Source organism: Eumetopias jubatus, unplaced genomic scaffold (genome assembly GCF_037043125.1).
Source record: "Eumetopias jubatus isolate StellerSeaLion01/CBP00866 unplaced genomic scaffold, mEumJub1_p1.0 scaffold_9, whole genome shotgun sequence".
Lineage (NCBI taxonomy): Eukaryota > Metazoa > Chordata > Mammalia > Carnivora > Otariidae > Eumetopias > Eumetopias jubatus.
This window is the reverse complement of record NW_028274815.1, coordinates 140829001-140846410: the sequence shown is the minus strand read 5'-3', so window position 1 is coordinate 140846410 and position 17410 is coordinate 140829001. Positions and strand designations below refer to the sequence as shown.

The following is a 17410-nucleotide window of genomic DNA, read 5'->3' as shown; positions in this document are numbered from 1 at the left end:
CTCCCTCTCGCGGCGGGTGAGGCCGGACTACAAGTCCCGGCATGCACAGCCGGAGGGCCTTGTGGGACTTGTAGTTCGCGGGGCACGCCAACGAGGGCGCGGCGCAAAGCCCCGAACTACGACTCCCGGAGGCCAGTGCGGCCGGCTCCAGAGGCCTGCCCTGCGGCCGGCGGCCCGCGGCGAGGCCTTCGAGCTCCATGGCGGCGCCCCCAGCCTCTGCTGACGCGCCCCGCTTACCTCCGCCGCCCGCTGCGGCCGGAGACGGGCCCCACCGGCCGGCGGAGAGGAGCGAGACCGCGTGCGAGGACCGGTAGGCGCGGCGCGCCGAGCACGGGCTGGGGGCCGCGCACGCCCCCTCGCGTCTGCTGCGGGAGGGGGAGGCCCGGTGAGCCGGAGCCCCCGCCCGCCGTGCCGTGGGGCGCTGGCCTGCGGGCAGGGGCGACGACGACCGGCGGGATCTGGACGCGCGAGGGCTGCCGGCGCCCGCGGTGGGGCCTGGCGGGGCCGGCGGCGCGGGGCCGGGAGGTGAGGCTGTGCGTGCACCGCCGCTCCCGGGTGGCCAGCGGAGACGGGCCCGTGGGCAGGCCTGCCGGATAAAGCGCATTCTCCTAAAGTTGACTTTGGTGTCCGTCCCCGGGGCTGGAGCGTGTGCCTCCCTTACGCTCTGAGGGGGACCCAGGCCCTGTCCCCGCTCCTGCCTATAAGCCGAGAGGCCAGGGTTCGTGAATCTGGAGGGCCTGCCGACTGCCCACTGTTGTGCCGCACCCCGAGGCTCTGGAGGCTCTGCAAGAGTTGGAGGAGTAGAGCGGGGAAAGAGCCCTTTTGTCACCCTGACCGGGGAGATGGGAGAGGCCAAGAGGAAATGGGGTCCTACTCAGTGCTTGTGGGGCCCTGCCCCCTGGTGGGCCTCTGGAGACCCACCCTTGAGGGCTGGCTCCTCACTTCTGGGCCTGAACTGTCCCTTAAGGAAGGCTTAGCGACAGCCACGGGGCGGGGAGGGGGGGTGGGGGGTGGGGCACGGACTCCAAGGAAGTCTTCGTTCCCTCCCGGGCATCTCATCGCGGGGATTGGATGATCTTTCCACGGCAGAAATGCTGTGTGCCTGGACTCCTCCAGGATGGTCTGGGTGCCAGGGAGCCACTGAATTGGCAGGGAGAGGAACGAGGCGAGGGGTCCAGGAGCTGCCCTGAGGAGGCTCACACCTTCCCAGCGAAAACTGACTAGATCCTGGCACAGGGTGACCGAGTCTCGTAGACCTGAGTCTGTGACACCCGGCAGTTCCAAAGAGTCTGAGTTAGGCCGAGATCGGAGAGGGTAAGGCCAGATGAAGTCTTGAGAGAAGCACTCCCTGAAGACACGGACCGGTGGCAGCTGCAGGCTGGCCCCCACCCCATGTGCAGAGTTAGGTAGTGGGCACAGGTGCCCCTCACAGTGCCCAGGGAGGCAGAGGTCGGAGGGAGCCAGGACCCGGCAGTGGCACGTGTAGATTCTGGCGCGCTTCTCCAGAGGCCCATGGGGTCTGCCTCGGAACTGCCTCTGAACTTGACAGTTATATTCCCCGATGCTGGTACCCTGAGGGCTGTTTTCCCTGTACGCCCCCCGAGGGCCCCAGAGCTGGGTCTGGTCAGCATCCAGGTGTATGTGCCCGTGCTCCTGACTGTCAGTCCAGCTTCTCCATCCACATTGGCGGCTGCTGCCTCCGTGTGCTTTGTCTGTTTGCTCCTCTAGAGGATCAGGGACCTCGGACACTTTAGCACTGGACGTGCTGGTAGAGAAATGAGCATGGTGGTGATAACACGGGGAACCCCTCAGGCAGTCTCCCGGCGCGGTCCAGGTGGAGATGGGTCTGAAGCTGTGGGAATGGAGGGAGGCCTACTGGACCTGTCCAGAGCAGCAGGAACAAGGGGCTTCTGCAGGGAGGTTTCCAGGGTGGTAGGATAGGGGCCACGCAAGTCTCCGAAGCCTGTTTCAGCTCCGTCAGGGCTGTAGCCGCGCAGCCCCCCCAGTACTTGATCTGTCCTGAGAAAGCCCCGATACCTCTCTGTCCCTGAGCCAGTCTGGGATCCCTGGGGCCAGGCCCCCGTGGATCAGCTCCTCCCTCTTCCATCTGGCCTCATTTTCACTCATCCAGCAAATTTCCCTAAACCCGGACAAGGTGTCAGGCACGGGTGGAGGCCCTGGTGCTGCACGCCCCACCTCTGCAGCCCTGCCCAGGACAGCTCCTGCCTCCAAAGTGGGGGCTAGCCCCTGCCCATGTGTCCAGGCCAGGGGTCAGGAGGGAGAAGCTCTTGTGGGCAAAGATGGACAGTTCAGTCCTGCCTCCAGGTGCCTCCGGACAGGGAGGCAGATACATCCTTGGTACCCGGGCAGCCAGGAGAAGCTGCTCCTGAGGCAGCCTCCAGGAGTGGCCCCTCTTCAGGTATGTAAACCCTACCTGGAATTTTCTCTTTTCTGAGCCTCCATGTTAGAAGCCAAGTCAGGAAGAAAGCTGGAAAGGAGGCCAGGGACTTAGGGATGCAGACCCCTTTACACACTGAAGTAAAGATCTTTTGGCTGACCCATCCTCAGCAAACTGAACCCATTCTTCCTCCTGCTGCCAGGCTGGAGACTGGCTGTGTCCCCTGGCTGAACGCTGAGCTCTGGGTGGCCTTGGGGGATGTGCTGGAGCCTAGCCCTGGAGGGGCGGGGCAGGCAGCTAGAGTTTCAGGTTTGTTTGTGCCTCTAGAAGGCACCTTGGGGCCAAGGGTGTGACGCAGGGCTCAGCACTGACATTCAGCAAAGCTCCCGATTTCCCCAGATTTCCCCGTTCTGCTGTGGGTGGGTAGGAGGGGGTTGGCTCTACAGTCCCAAGCAGGCCCAGGGTCTGGAGTTTTTTCCACGGTGTTCTGGGGGCGGGGGGCGGGGTGTACTGTGGTCCTCAGCAAGCCTGGGCCAGCAGTATACCAGCCGGTGCACAGGAGGTGCAGTTCACACCCAGGGCCGGCCTGAGCTCTGCCAGGCCCCACGACGGTGTTCTTTTCAGCAGGGTCAGTGCTATTAATATCAGGAGAGTACACAGCCCCCAGCCGGGTGATCCTCTTAATGCCTGTGGCCTCAGCCTCTGAGGCGGCCGTGGGTCCTGTTCTCTCCGGACGGGGCTCTTCCGACCCCTCCCCCAGCCCCTCACCTGCTCTGCCGCCCGCCCACCCATGGAGGGGCAGTTCAGGCGGCCCCTCAGCTGTCCTGGGGGGCTACTGTGGGTCTGAGAGGCACAGTGGAGATGTTCCTGTACACACCTGGGATCACCCTGCTGTCCAGTGTCCCCTGTGTCCCAGCCATGAGCAGCCCCCCAGCTTACCCTGGCATCAGGATCTCGGGGTGCTGGGCCCTTGGAGCAGCAGGCAGGTGAGTGGCAGGCCTGTTGTCTCCCGTGGCTGTGGTGGGGCAGCCTGCCTTTGCTGTGTCTTGGCCGCTTGCAGCCCCGTGCATCATGTGTCTAATGGACGTCAGGAGACAAACAGGCTGGGTAGGTGCTCTTGAGGGGCCAGGCTGGGCTGGCCACCAGCAGGGGCTCGTTTTGCCCGGGGCTGTCTGTTACAGGTGAGTCTTTGTCCGTTGTGGCTCATAATCCTTTGGTTTGAAATTACCTTTTGTCACTGTAGCCAGACGCACCCCGTTCTTCTGTGGGCTGGGTAAAGAGGTCTTTGGTGCGACATTCCCATTTCCAAGGTCGTGTCACTGAGAAAATGGGGTGAGGCTTGCTCTGAGGTCACAGCGAGGCTTCCTCCCTGGTTCCCAGAGAGAGACGGGGCTTTGGAGAAGACCGTGGAGCTGGGCTTGGCTGCACAGCCAGCCTGATACTGTTCAGACCCATCACACGCCCTAGATGGGGCGGGTTTCTGGCAAAGCTCTCTCTGGCCTACTTTCTGCACTTCCTGGCGCATGGGCACTCTTCCCTGGGATGGTGTCTGCCCCAGGCTGTCGGCAGCATGAGCCTCAGAAGTCGTCCGTGGTCGTGGCCATCACTACCTCAATGGGACGAGGAACCCTCACAAATAAGGATTCAGAGTTTCCTGTTGGAGAGGTGCACTGGGGTGAGAAGCGGGGGATGGGAACAGGCCTCCATGGCCCTGAGGCAGGCCCGGCTGTGAGGGAACTTGCTCAGCACCAGCACACAAGAGCGTGTTCGGGAGATGGTGAGGCCCTCCTCCTCCTTTGCAAGTCAGGTTTTCCACAGTAGAGCTTTCTCCCAGAAGGCACAGAGGGAGGGGCTGGGCTGGACTTTGTTTTCTGCCCCCCCATCACCTCCAGGGCCGTCTGTCCTCTGCGGGGTATGTGGGTTGCTGCTGGGAGGGCAGTGTGCTGGTGAGCGCCAGAGGCTACGTGCTCTGTGCTGTTAGAGGAGTCTGTCCGGGGCCTGGAGACACCTCTGCTTGTTCCCTCCTGGCCCCCTCCCCCAGTCTCCCCCACCTGCCGCGTCCATCTCTGGCTTGCCGGAGCGGGAATGTGGGCAGCATGCCTGGGATAGCTCCAGGCTGGGCAGAGTCCCCCACACACTGACTGTTGGGTGGCAGTGCCTGTCTCCAGCGCTGCAGAGGTGACACCGAGCACATAGACTGGCTAATTACCTCCACTGCTGGCTCCTTGTGCTGTCCTGACAACGAGGAGCCGTGGCAGCCGTGTGTTGCCTGTCCCCCAGGATGGTGCCCCGTGGCCCCTGCCCTGCGATGGCTGGTTTCTGTCTGCTAGGACTTGTGCTGCGGTTGTCCTCAGGGCTCTCAAGTGCTACTGGTGTGACCTGTCCCGCCTTTGGCTTTAGTGGATTTCTTCCACTGCCTCCGACCCCCAAACATACAGACACACCGTCCTTCTGGCTCTCGGCAACACCAGGTGCTATGGGAGGACTGCACAGCCGGGGACACCAGCGTTCCCGGGGTGGAGATGCCCAGGCTGTTCCAGACGCAGGAAGGCACTCTCGTGGCCCTCGCCAGCCGGATTCCTGGCACCCCGTGGCCTCGCACTGCTCGTGGGGGGGGGGGGGTGGCCGTGGTAGTGGGCTTGGTCTGTGCTTAAGATGTTTAGTGTGGCAGGAGCCCCAAATCCTGGTCCCCAGGGCAGTCTTGGCAGGCCTGTATCTTTCTCTGTGCATCCCGTTTTGCTCACATGTATTCACACGAAGGTGTGTGCAGGTGAGCGCTCTCCCTTTGCTGGGTTTATAGACACGGGTTCACGTTCTACCGCAGTTGGCTTTCTCAGCTAAGCGGACTTCAGGACACCTTCCCTGTCTGTGTCCTTCCCAGGCTTTCATGCTAGTACGGTGAGCAGTGTGCATCCCTGGGGTCCCAGACCAGGGGTGCACAAGCCAGTGCTGCAGGTGGCATCCTGCAAGGCCTGACTTGCCCAGTACGTCTGCATGACTTCCTGCACGTTCCTCCCACACACCAGGGGCTCTGCCCGGACAGTCAGCAGCGGCGGTGGCCACCACCGGCCTGGAGGCCTCTGGAGCAGGTGATAGTTTGGCCAGCCCGGCCCCTCTCTTCCCCGAGCTTGTCCTGGCCCTGCGGCCGTCTTTACGCCAGGCTTTTGTGACCCAGCCCGTCAGCACACACTACCGCCCAGCCAAGTGGAGCCTCCCCAGAGCTCTCACTGCTGGGATTCGAGGCGTTGGGCCAGCAGTCACACTGTGCCCTTTATGAGCCCGCGGGGAAGCCAGCATGTCACCAGGCATGGGGGCACAGCACCGGCTGGAGTAGGGCACAGATGCTGTCCGTGCCTCCCCCAGGTTGGGTTTTCTGGCCTGCGGCTCCTGGGGTCTCCTGCCTTCTCGGTCTGCAGTGTGCTGGACGGCAAGAAGCAAGGGCTGCCCTGCGGGCCTCCAAGCCCAGGGACTCCCTCCTGCACCCATCCCCTCTGCCAGCCCGCTCAGCTTTCCTGTCAGCAGCCTCTCTGTCCGGGAACCCCCCTCCCCATGTGCCCCTCAGGGTGGCAGGGATTGGATCTTACAGAGAGTGTCGTGGGAGGGAACATGGTCCTTGATGGGGTCCTGATTGCCCTGCTGTGCCCCCCTCTCATCTGAGGGGACGGGCCAGGCCCAGGATGGCACTCTTCATTTCCCCTAATGCTGTTTGCTGTCCCTCTGAACGTGTGTGTGGGCAGTGACAGTTCAAGGCCAGGAGCCCTGTGGATGGGCTGCAGGCGGCTTTCGTGTGCCCCCCAATTGGATCTGCCTAGCTTGGCGGTGCCCGTGTGCCTGCGTGGGGGGTGGACCCCGTGGCCGGCCATGCCAGGCCTGACACAGGATGGCAGGGTGGCTGGTGGCCCTGGGCAGAGGTAGGCGTGTCCTTCTCTGCAGCAGCAATGCGGAATCCTTGGACAGGCTCCTCCCACCTGTGGGCACCGGGCGCTCACCCCGGAAGCGCACCACCAGCCAGTGCAAGTCTGAGCCGCCCCTGCTGCGCACCAGCAAGCGCACCATCTACACAGCCGGGCGCCCGCCCTGGTATAATGAGCACGGCACACAGTCCAAGGAGGCCTTTGCCATCGGTGAGCAAGGCAGGACCTGCCGTTGAACCCCCGAGTGGCACTGCCACTGATGTGAGCTGCCTCGGGCCCCTTGGGCTGTCAAGCCTGGGGGGCAAGGGAGGGGAGCTGCAGGCAGAGTGTTGCGCGGGGGGGCCCCTGGAGCCAGGCTGGGGGGCTGGCCCTGCTGCTCTTGCCCAGGGTCACGCTGCCCCCTTCCGCAGGTCTGGGAGGAGGCAGCGCCTCTGGGAAGACCACTGTGGCCAGGATGATCATCGAGGCCCTGGACGTGCCCTGGGTGGTCTTGCTGTCCATGGACTCCTTCTACAAGGTGAGGGGCATGCCGGCCCATGCAGGCCACGTCTGTGGAGGGCCTGGATGCCCCTGGCCCTGCCCCCGCCCCCGGCCCTGGCATGGTGTGGAGGGGCCCATGGAGCCCCTGGCGCCTCCCCCCACAGGTGCTGACCACGCAGCAACAGGAGCAGGCTGCCCACAACAACTTCAACTTCGACCATCCAGACGCCTTCGACTTTGACCTCATTGTGTCCACCCTCAAGAAGCTGAAACAGGGCAAGAGTGTCAAGGTGCCTGTCTACGACTTCACCACCCACAGCCGGAAGAAGGACTGGGTAGGCCTCGTGGGCTCGGGCTGTGCGTGCCTGCCTGGGAACGGGGCAGGCATGGCAGGTGACCGGCTGCACAACTCCTTTGCAGAAAACACTCTACGGTGCAAACGTCATCATCTTCGAGGGCATCATGGCCTTTGCTGACAAGACTTTGCTGGAGGTGAGGGCAGGGCTCAAGGCTGACGGTCCTGCTGGGAATGCCCATCCCTGCTCATCTCCCTGCTTCTCCTGTGGTTCTGACCTTAAACTTGCTTCCTCCAAGCAGGCCAAGCCACTCTCTCTGTCCCCGTGGTACATGGTCACCTGTGTCACCCCGGTGGTGCAGTCACCGGGCGTTGGGTGGGGAATGGCTGCTGTCCGGAGAGTGGGTCAAGGACTTTGGGTGGAGCAGACCCCCCACTCCCACAGAGAGAATGGGAATGCCCTTGGTGGGGGAGGCAGCCTGAGGAGGGGCTCACTCCCAGGTGTGGGTGCAAGCCCTGGGTCAGTGCCTTGACCTTCTCTTCTTAATGCTTGCTCACTTTCTTGTCTGTGTTTCCTCTGCTGCTCTCTGGAGCCCATGCAGTCACTGAGGTCAGAGTGACCTTGGGGTAGTGCGTGCTGGTTCACGCGTGCGTGCTCTTGCCTGGGATGGAGATGGCCTGTGTCTGTGCTGTCCGACCCCTGGGAGGCATGCACAGCTGTGTCCTTCCCGCCAGGCCCTGCTGTATGTGGGTTTTCTTCCTGCTGCCGCTGAGGGCCATGAGGGAGGCCTGTGCTCTGGTTCTTGTTCCTTGTAGTTCTGAGGCCAGTGAGTTTGGGCTCAGGCTCAGGGAACCCTGTTGCCCACCATGCAGCAGTACCTAGCCCCCCAACAGCCCCTTTAGGCCAGACCTGAACTCACCAAACCCAAGCACTGTGGTGGGGGGTATGGTGGGGAGGAGACATGTCCCCCGTTCCCCTGACATGTGTGAGGGCACACAGATAGCTGACAACCCGCAGTAATGGTACCAGTTCCATCCTGCCTCTGCAGCCAGGGTCTGTCCGGTGCCCTCTGACTGAAGCCTCTGGTGGATAGTGCCCCCCACTCACCATGTACACGCCCCCCTACGTTTCCCCACACCCATGCACACTGCCAGCTGGACCTGCAAGGTGCCCCAAGGGCCTGGTTTGCTCCCGGGCCAGAAGTCTTTGCAGGAGCTGGTCCCCAGGTCACCCACACCGGCCCCGCTCAGCGCCTCGCTCTCCCCATCCAGCTCCTGGACATGAAGATCTTTGTGGACACGGACTCTGACATCCGCCTTGTGCGGCGGCTGCGTCGGGACATTAGCGAGCGAGGCCGAGACATCGAGGGTGTCATCAAGCAATACAACAAGTTTGTCAAACCTGCCTTCGACCAGTACATCCAGCCCACTATGCGCGTGGCAGACATCGTGGTGCCCTGGGGTGAGCCTGCAGACCCACCTGCCATTGGGAATGTGGGCAGAAGGGGCCTTGGGACCTCATGTGACCCTCCTTACCTGTCCCATCCCAGGGAGCGGGAACACGGTGGCCATCGACTTGATCGTGCAGCACATGCACAGCCAGCTGGAGGAGGTGAGCCAGCTGGACTAGGGTCCGGGGTCCCTGCAGCGCCCCCAGCCCCCCCAGCCCCAGGCCCTACTCCCCCGCTGCCACTGTCAGAGGCCTGCTCTGCAGCCCCCGTGTGTTCATGTCCCTGCCATGTTCTGGCCCTCCAATGTCCCTGTGCCGGCCAGAGGCAGCTGGTTCCCTGAGAAAATGTGGGGTGCAGAGGTGCCTTCTGGTACTCCCAGCCTGAGCTGGGCCTTGAGTTGTCCCTCCCAAACTATTGGGTTTTAGTGCAGGGTCCCATATCCTGAGCACTGCAGGAGGGATGTCCCAACCTGGTTACATGCCCTGGGCCGGCTAAGGGCACTGCCACTCTGGGCAGGCTTCAGGATGGGGTGCTGGAGGCCCGAGGTCTGAGGAATGGAGCCTCAGAAGCCCTGGCTCTTTGTGCCCGGTCCAGAGAGTGCCCAGGTCACGGGCCGTAAGAGCTGCCTCCCTCCCGTGGTTGGCAGCCACTTGGGACTGTGGCAGGTCCGTTCCCGGGTGGGGGTGGCCCGGCGGGCCGAGGTGCACGGTGGCAACGGGCCGTGCTGTCCGGTGACTGCGAGGTGAGCAGTGCCACCACCACTGACGCGCCACCCCATTCCCTTGTGTTTCCCTGTGTTGCCGCTGCAGCGTGAGCTCAGTGTCAGGTAAGATTTCCCACACCTGTCTGCACAGACGGAGGCACTTCCAACATCCACAGGCAGCGCGGAATTTGGGTTGTCACCTGGGCAGGTGGGGGGGGTCCTCTCCTGTCATGCCCATCCCTGATGGCAGCCCTGGCCCAGGTGCAGAAAGGATGGTGTGGTGGCCCCCACACTGCTTTTGTCTGTCTTTGCTGGCAGATGAGGAAACTCAGGCACAGAGAGGTTAAGGAACTTGCCCAGGATCACACAGTGCCCTGACTCTATGCTGGTCAGACCTCTCTGGAGGCCTCTCCCCGACATGGGGCTGGTTGCATGGGGTCTGACGCCAGAGGGCACAGCTGTCCTGAGCCAGCACTGCTGGGCCCCCTAGGTCAGTGGTCACAGGCATATCTCTCAGCAGCCAGAGGGTCCTCTGCCTGATCTGAGGGTCCAGTCTGGATGCCCCCAGACGGCCGCTCTGGCCCTGGACCCAGGGCAGAGAGAGAGCCAGGAGGGCCTCTGAACGCACCAGGGGAGAGCCGATGAAGCACCATCCCCCACAGTCCCCAGCATGAATGACCTGCCTTTAGCCCAGGCTTTCTGTGGAATCGGGGAGCACCAGGAGAGCCCCCAATTCACACTTGGGAGCCCCGAAGCTGCTGCGTTGGGAATGGCCCCTGCAGCGTGCCGCCCTCGCACGAGTCACCACTTGGCTCTCATCCAGACCAAGGCAACTGCAGGTCTTGCCCTGCCGGGCCCCCTGGAAGCCTTTGTCGTGAGAATCAAGTTTCAAACTTGGGGAAAAAAAAAAACACGCCTAAATGCAGCCGGCTATTTCCCCTTCTCTGGCCAGCCAAGGAAGTGGTGACTGGTGGGCAGGAAGCGGGGCCCGGCAGCAGGGTGTGGGCCAAGCCTCCCCGGGTCTCCCTGTCGCCCTGCCACCTGCCTTTTCTCTCTCTCAGGCCAGCTGGTGGCCGCGGGGACTCGCTCCCTTGCTAAATGGTCTTTTTCTCTTTGTTCTTTTCCTCCTCTTTGTAAACCCTTGGGTTTCCTGCCCTGTACCCTCCCTGAACACACTCTTCACCTGGCGAGCAGAGGAAGCTGCGCTGGGATATGTGAGGACAGAGTGCGCGCTGGTTGTGGTGCTGCGGTGTGCGCTGTGTGCGGGGGGCGGGGGGGGGGGGGAGGGCGGGGGGTGCTGCTCCCGCACGCCCCTGCCCCTCCCCGCCCCCTCTGCTCCGCCCCTTCCCGCCCCCTGCTCCTTTCCCCACCCCGGGCATGGTGCCGCAGGGCTGGCCCTGAGCCAGATTTGCCCGCGTCTCCCGAGGGGGGAGCCGTGCATCACCTGGAGGGAAGGGTCAGGGCGAGACTTGGCTCTGAGGTTCAGCTGTTCCCCAGAGAGACATGTTCTGGGATTGAGGACCAGTTGCCCATCCTGGGGGCTGAGATTCCTTTGCCCTCCCGCTGCCTGGTCCCCCTTTTGCTTTCTCCGTGCAAGCGCAGGAGGGGATCTGGGCTGGGAGGGGAGGCTCACACCCCAGCCCCTCCCTTTCCCACCTGATGGTCAGCTGCTCTGCCCAACCTTCGCCTGATGGGAGTATTCGGGGGTTGGGGCCCTCCCTCCAGATCAGCCACAGGGAGGCGGCGGCCCCCACCTGCACAGCTCATTGTCCCCATCACATGCGCCCCCACACAGTGTCCGGAGTGGGAGGATAGGGCTCTGGGAGAAGACACCCCCTTCTTGAGTCCCCAATCGGTTTGTGTTCCCAGGGCCGCGCTGGCCTCGGCGCATCAGTGCCACCCCCTGCCGCGAACGTTGAGTGTTCTCAAGAGCACGCCGCAGGTGCGGGGCATGCACACCATCATCAGGTGAGGGCCCTTACGTGAGGCGAGGTGGCCCCTGGCGGCCCACACGTCTGCTTAACCCAACCGGTCCGCAGGGACAAGGAGACCAGCCGTGATGAATTCATCTTCTACTCCAAGAGGCTGATGCGGCTGCTCATCGAGCACGCGCTCTCCTTCCTGCCCTTCCAGGTGCGGAGCGGGGTGTGGGGCAGGTATCTGGGACGGGCGGGGCGCGGCTCCCCGTGCTCACGAGCGCCCTCACGCCCTCTGTGCGCAGGACTGCGTCGTGCAGACCCCGCAGGGGCAGGACTACGCGGGCAAGTGCTATGCGGGGAAGCAGGTACCAGCTGGGGCGCAGCCCGGGGGCCGGGGCTGGGGCGGCCCGGGAGGTGGGAGGTCCGGCCAGCTCCTCTCCCCCTCCCTCCGGGCCCGCAGATCACTGGCGTGTCCATCCTGCGTGCGGGTGAGACTATGGAGCCGGCGCTGCGGGCTGTGTGCAAAGACGTGCGCATCGGCACCATCCTCATCCAGACCAACCAGCTCACCGGGGAGCCCGAGGTGTGGCGGCGGGGGGGTGGGGGTGGGGGGAGCGGGCCTAGAGGGCAGGGGCTGAGGGAGTCTGGGGGGCCTGGGGGAGGGACATCAGGGCGGGGAAGGGGGCAGCGGGGTGGCCCGAGGGGCGGGGGTGGGAGCCCCCGGAGGGCAGCTCCAGGTTTGGGCTGGCTCTGACTCTGGCTTCTGTCAGCTCCACTACCTGCGGCTGCCCAAGGACATCAGTGACGACCACGTGATCCTGATGGACTGCACGGTGTCCACGGGCGCGGCGGCCATGATGGCTGTGCGTGTGCTCCTGGTGAGTGACCGCGGGGGGCTGCGCGCGGGGGGCTGCGCGCGGGGGGCTGCGCGCGGGGGGCTGCGCGCGGGGGGCTGCGCGCGGGGGGCTGCGCGCGGGGGGCTGCGCGCGGGGGGCTGCGCGGCAGGCCCGGGTGGGGATACACTGGCCCCTTACGGCACAGGACCATGATGTTCCGGAAGACAAGATCTTCCTGCTGTCGCTGCTCATGGCCGAGATGGGCGTTCACTCGGTGGCCTACGCCTTCCCGCGAGTGAGGATTATCACCACGGCGGTGGACAAGCGCGTCAACGACCTGTTCCGCATCATCCCCGGCATTGGTGAGGCTGACCCGGGGCTGACCAGTGGTGCCCCGGGGCCTGGTGGGCCTGAGTCCCCACCACAAGGGCCTGCTTCTTGCCGCAGGTAACTTCGGTGACCGCTACTTCGGGACGGACGCGGCGCCTGACGGCAGTGATGAGGAGGAAGGGGCCTCCACGAGCTAGCCGCCCGCCCTGAGCCTGCCCGCTCTTGCCGCCGCCCCGCCTCTTCCTGCCTCATGGCCTTGCTTCCAGACAAGTCCTAACTTATTTTAATTAAAAAGGATATGACCGCTGTAACTTACTCTGTACGTTTTATACAATAAAGTTTGGGAAAATGAAGCCGTGCCTGGTTAGCTGGGGGCCCTCGGGTGCTGTCCTGCCTGGGACCTGGGCGTGAGGAGTAGCCCCAGCCCCCAGGCTGCAGGGCACCATAGGGAGGAAGGGAGTTGAGGAGCCTGGTCAGAACCTCGCCTTATGAGCGGCAGAACAGGCATTCCTAGGCCCGCGCTGGGCTTTCCCTACAGTCCAGGTGCAGTGTCAGATTTAGGAGAACAGAGCTGGGGCCCACAGCTCCTGGCTCTGCTAGGGGGGCCCCTTGGCGGCCCCCTGGCCTGGACCTAGGACTCTGGATCTCAAGAGGGAGCCTCTGCAGCCATCCACCACCCCCGCCCCCACCACGTGTTTGTACTGTCGGGGAACCCAGCGGAAATCAGTGTGTGGGCGGCTGTAGGAGGGAGTGAAGCCTTGGTCCCTACCACTGGCAAGAGCTCCACTTGCAGGGGAGATGGCCACACAGCTTCCGTGGGCCAGCCATGCTGTTCAGGGCCGGAAACCCACCTCTAGCCCTGTCTTCATTGCTTCTGGGCTCAAGGACAAAGGCAGGCTTCTCTGGCTCCCTCCAGACAGCCTGTCTGGCAGGCCTGCCTGGGTAGGGTAGGCAGACCTCTGGACTGCTGGGGATGGGCTGTCAGGCACCCCCAGTCTCCCTACCCCTCTGTTGTCCCGACCTGTGTCTTGCCTCTTTCCTGCCCTCCTGGTCTCCTTGGTCCCCCCCCCCCCAACCAAAGGCCATATGTCATGGAAAAACCTGTTGTGGGGGCGGGGACAGGAAGTCACTGGGTGGGGGCCAGGCCAAGGGCAGGCAGATAAAGGCAGGAGGCTTGTCCAAGGGGTGGCCAGACACCAGGGGCAGAGAATCAACACAGGGCCCAGAGGTCAGCAGGAGGAGCTTCTCCTGCCCAAGCTGGTGAGTGGACTCCTCTCCCATGTTCCAGAGCCCCCACTCACTCACTCTGCCATTCTCGTGCTGTGTGCTGGGAACCCGGCTGGGCCCTGCTTAGGAGGGGTGCTGGGGCCCTGAGGCCGGGAAGATGCCTTTCTGTCAAGCCAGGTCTTCCCAGAAAAGGGACAGTTAATCAGGGGCCAGGGAGGGGCTAGGTCATTCCCTGGAGGCCTCCCCAGAGTCCAGCTAGGCGCTGACCAGCTCCCCGAGATAGACCAAACCCACACATGCACATGCATGTATCAACACCACACACACACATCTCACGTGCTATGGCACACAGATGCAGCTGAAAGGAAAGGGCCCAGCTGCCCCCACCCAACTCGGCCCCCAGCCCCTGGGAGAGGACAACACTGGGGGCTTAGGGCAGAATTGGGAGGCAGGTGGCCTGAACCAGAGGATCTGCCCCCTCAGGCTGTGGTCCGCTCATCCAAGGCAGCTTGGGGAGGTTAGGCCACAGGCTAGGGGACTTCTTGAACCCATTTCCTGCCAGGCCCCAGTGGCGGTGGTAGAAGTGGGTCACTTTCCAAACAGCACAGGGGGAGGTTCTTCAGGATGCCGATGAAAGGGAGCAATGCCTCCAGCCCCTGGGAGCCTCCTACTCCCAGAGAGAGGACCAGAACCGAGGTCCAAGACTCTCCTGGGGTAACACTCAACACAGCTTACTGGGTACATCAAGGGATTCCAGTCTGGGGAGAAGGCTCTCTCCAGGGATGGACAAGCCCATCCCTAGGAAACTCTCTGGTGGACTGACTGGGGCTTGGGAGCCAGGTGGCCCTTGGGCTGCCTTTCTGGGCATCTGGGCTCCTCTGGGGCCCAGCACAGGCTGGGGGGAGGGGCGGGGCAGGCGCCTGGGGGAGAAGTTGAGGGGAGCTGGGAAGATGGAGCTACAGCCTGGACATATGGTCAGAGCTTGATAGGGGGAGGGGGGGTGCAGACCACCCCATACACTAGTCCAGAAGCTCCCATGATGCACCGGCCTGCTGAGGGCTTCGCCCACCGTCCCTGGGCAGTGCCTCCAGGACTGTCCAGCCTGAGAATGGTGTCTCCAGGGTCAATCTCAGGTTCGTCAGCCTGTGAGGTGCTACCCCTTTCCCCAGCGGCGGCTGCCATAAGGCAGGAAGGGAAGCTCGGGCGCGCCCCGGCCAGGAGATGGGGCCCCAGTCCCAGCGCTGGGCACATATGGTTGTCACGCTGAGTGAAGCAGGTCAAGCAGGCTGTCATCAGCAGGGGCTGGGGGCTGGCGTGGCCTGGGGAAAGACTCCACCCCGCCTGGGGCCTCAGCGGGGGCCGCCTGGAGCCTGGACGCATCCTGGAAGATGCTCGGATTCCTGGGCCCCAAGGGCTTCAGGGTGAATCCTGGGAAGAGGGCAGGAGGCGGTCAGAGACAACACAGAAGGCTGGGGACTTTCGGGCTCACCAAGGTGGAGCTGGGGGTTTGGTCTGAGCAGGAGATTCAGAGGTACGAAGGGGCAGGGCAGGGGTGAGCGGGTGGATTTGGGGTAGGCTTGGGTTAGAAGAGCAAGAATGGTGTAATTCGCACATGGAGGTGCACGGGGACCCACTCTTCGACCGCCACAGGCTGGGGCCAGAGGAAGGGCTGGGGTGGGCGCTACACCGACTTCACGAGCGACACATCCGGGGTCGGCTTGCGGGCCGGTGGGCCTGGCTCCGAGCGCAGGTCCCCAGGATCCTCTGGTCACCACCCTGCTTCCAGCGGGGGCCCAAGATCCGCCCCGGCGTCGCGTGGACGGGGTGGAGCTAGCGCCGGCCCCGCCCCTCCCGGCTCGCCCCCGCCCTCCACTGCGCCCCCCAACTGCGTCCCTGAGTCCCGGCGCGGGCGGAGCCGCCTCTCGAGAGAGCGCCCCGACCACGACACGGCCCGCCCGGGACCACGGGCCTGGACGGAGAGGGGCCCGCGTGGGGGCGAGCGGACGGGGGTGGAGGGGGCCGCGGCCTCGGAGACCACGGGAGTTGTGCGGAGAGGGCGGGGGGACCGGGGTGCTGAGCAGGGTCTGAGTAGGAGCAGAGGGTCCCTCTGAAGCAAGAGAGAGCCCGGTGTCCGCGACTTGGCGGGGCCTTCCCGCCGGGGCCTTCCCCTCCGGCTCGGGGCCGGGGACGCCTCCAGACCCGGCGGCCCGCCCCCCGCGTCCTGCCCGCGTTGGTCTCGCGCCGGGAGCCCCCGGGGCCGCGCGAGGGTCTGTGGAGGAGTGGCAGGCATGGCCGTGTTGAGCCAGAGGAAGTCCGCGCATGGCCTTGGCGCCCTGGGTCCCAAGACCCCTGCCCCCGCCGCGCCCCGTGCGCCCCCTCTAGCTTGTGTCGTAAGTGGTTTCAAATGGTGACGGGGGTCGGGGCGGCGGGCAAGTCCCCCACCTCTCCTGGTGGCCACGCCCCCCGCGCCCCAACACCTGCCCCGCGTGGCTTGCCGTTTCCTGGTCGCCCTCCTCGCGGGCGGTGGGGAGCGGGAGAGGGCCGCGCCCCTAGGACCCACGTCCGCACGTGGCGACCATGACCTCCGCCAGGAGCCCAGAGTTCCCGGACTGGCCGTGGGGGCGTGGACTTCGGGAATCTCCCCGGAGTGCCACTCAGCCCCCCGCCCACGGTCCCCTAGATCAGGGGTACAGGTGTTGGGGCCCTGGGTCTGGGGGAGGAGCGAGGTCCCGCCGCCCACCACCTTGAATGCCCATCATTAATTAAGGCTTGGTGTTAGTTCTGATTTCCCCGTGAGATTCCCACAGAGAACAAGGTCTGAGAAGCCTGAGGAGGAGGGGAGGGGCCTTCCCGCTCTGTGGACAGCGCAGCCACCAAGGCAGTCGGGGGGCGCCCGTGCCCTGGGGACACCCCCCGGCAGCCCGGCCCTAGTCAGTGGCAAAGAACTGAAAACCCATGTCCTCAACGAGCAGCCAAATACACTAGACCTAGATGGGGGGTGGCTGCTTGGAAAAACCTACACTGAATGAAAATGCAGACTGACCCAGTGCAGTGTAGTACTCTCTATGCGAGACTAGAGATCGGTACAATCAGGAATGAAACAGGATCTGTGGATGCTGCACCGGCGGGCCAGAGGGGACACTGGGTAGGGGAGGGACTCGCAGGTCTTCACTGAGGGCCATCCTCTCCTTCATGGAAGATCCAAGTCACACTAGTCCCTAACCCTAACCCTAGCCCTCTATGTCCTAGAGGAAGGGTTTCCTTCAAAGTGCTTGTTACATCGTCCTTAGTACTTTTATGCTGCTTTTTTTCAAACTATTTCTGCCTTGCCCTGAGTTCAGTCAAGGGAACCGAAGACCGAACACCCTGACCCCAGCGGGTCCCAGGCATGAGAGCGCCTGGCACAGTCGCTGAAACAGTGTGGAAGGTGGCACCTGTGGCCTGGGCCACGTGGCCACACCCACGGGGCCCCTGGCGTCTAGGTGCCCTCCCCCACCTAAGGCCAGGGTCCCCACCCACCCCAATGTGTGCAGAACCCCCAGGGACACACATGCCCTGAGGCAGGGACAGCATTTCCTACAAGAGTCCACGACTAGACATTTATCTCAGGGAAGAGAAAAGAGAGGCACAAAAGTGGTTTCAGTGGGGCCAGAAACCCCCGGCTGTGAGCTGCACAGAGTCCCCAGCCAGGCCCTGCTCGGCTCTCAGAACCCCTGGGAGTCAGGACCATCCTCCCATCGGGCCCTCCCAGGGAGATGCTGGGATGCAGTCCTGGCTCATCGCTGGCATGGATGTGACCCAGGCACACATGACAGTCGTGTCCAGCCACGAGGACGCGAGTGTACCCCACACTGATG

At 64.0% G+C, this 17410-nt stretch overlaps 1 protein-coding gene across 21 annotated transcripts; it reads left to right on the top strand.

Moving 5' to 3' along the window:
- The first annotated feature begins 154 nt into the window (after nucleotides 1-154).
- UCKL1 (uridine-cytidine kinase 1 like 1) lies at nucleotides 155-12679 on the top strand. 21 transcript variants are annotated; one of them, XM_028095697.2, is made up of 16 exons: nucleotides 159-310; nucleotides 5425-5487; nucleotides 6332-6522; nucleotides 6723-6829; nucleotides 6957-7127; nucleotides 7213-7284; nucleotides 8360-8549; nucleotides 8638-8699; nucleotides 10436-10455; nucleotides 11111-11209; nucleotides 11281-11374; nucleotides 11463-11525; nucleotides 11621-11743; nucleotides 11931-12038; nucleotides 12202-12358; nucleotides 12444-12679. In XM_028095697.2, the coding sequence occupies exons 1-16, from the start codon at nucleotides 198-200 to the stop codon at nucleotides 12521-12523; spliced, it is 1713 nt and encodes a 570-aa protein (XP_027951498.1). In that variant the 5' UTR covers nucleotides 159-197; the 3' UTR covers nucleotides 12524-12679. The 21 variants fall into 21 exon arrangements, 20 of the variants coding, with proteins under 20 accessions (XP_027951501.1, XP_027951497.1, XP_027951495.1 ...); XM_088026865.1 differs by lacking the exon at nucleotides 5425-5487 and adding an exon at nucleotides 9348-9364 and having other exon boundaries at nucleotides 160-310; nucleotides 10436-10492; XM_028095699.2 differs by lacking the exon at nucleotides 10436-10455 and adding an exon at nucleotides 9348-9364 and having other exon boundaries at nucleotides 160-310.
- Nucleotides 12680-17410: the final 4731 nt, after the last annotated feature.

Bases quoted from the DNA above. Each gene is read 5' to 3' on its own strand.
- UCKL1 (XM_028095694.2), top strand. From the start codon at position 198: ATGGCGGCGCCCCCAGCCTCTGCTGACGCGCCCCGCTTACCTCCGCCG. The intron at 6,523-6,722 runs GTGAGCAAGGCA...CCCCTTCCGCAG, and splicing joins CAAGGAGGCCTTTGCCATCG to GTCTGGGAGGAGGCAGCGCC. The intron at 11,526-11,620 runs GTACCAGCTGGG...CCGGGCCCGCAG, and splicing joins AGTGCTATGCGGGGAAGCAG to ATCACTGGCGTGTCCATCCT.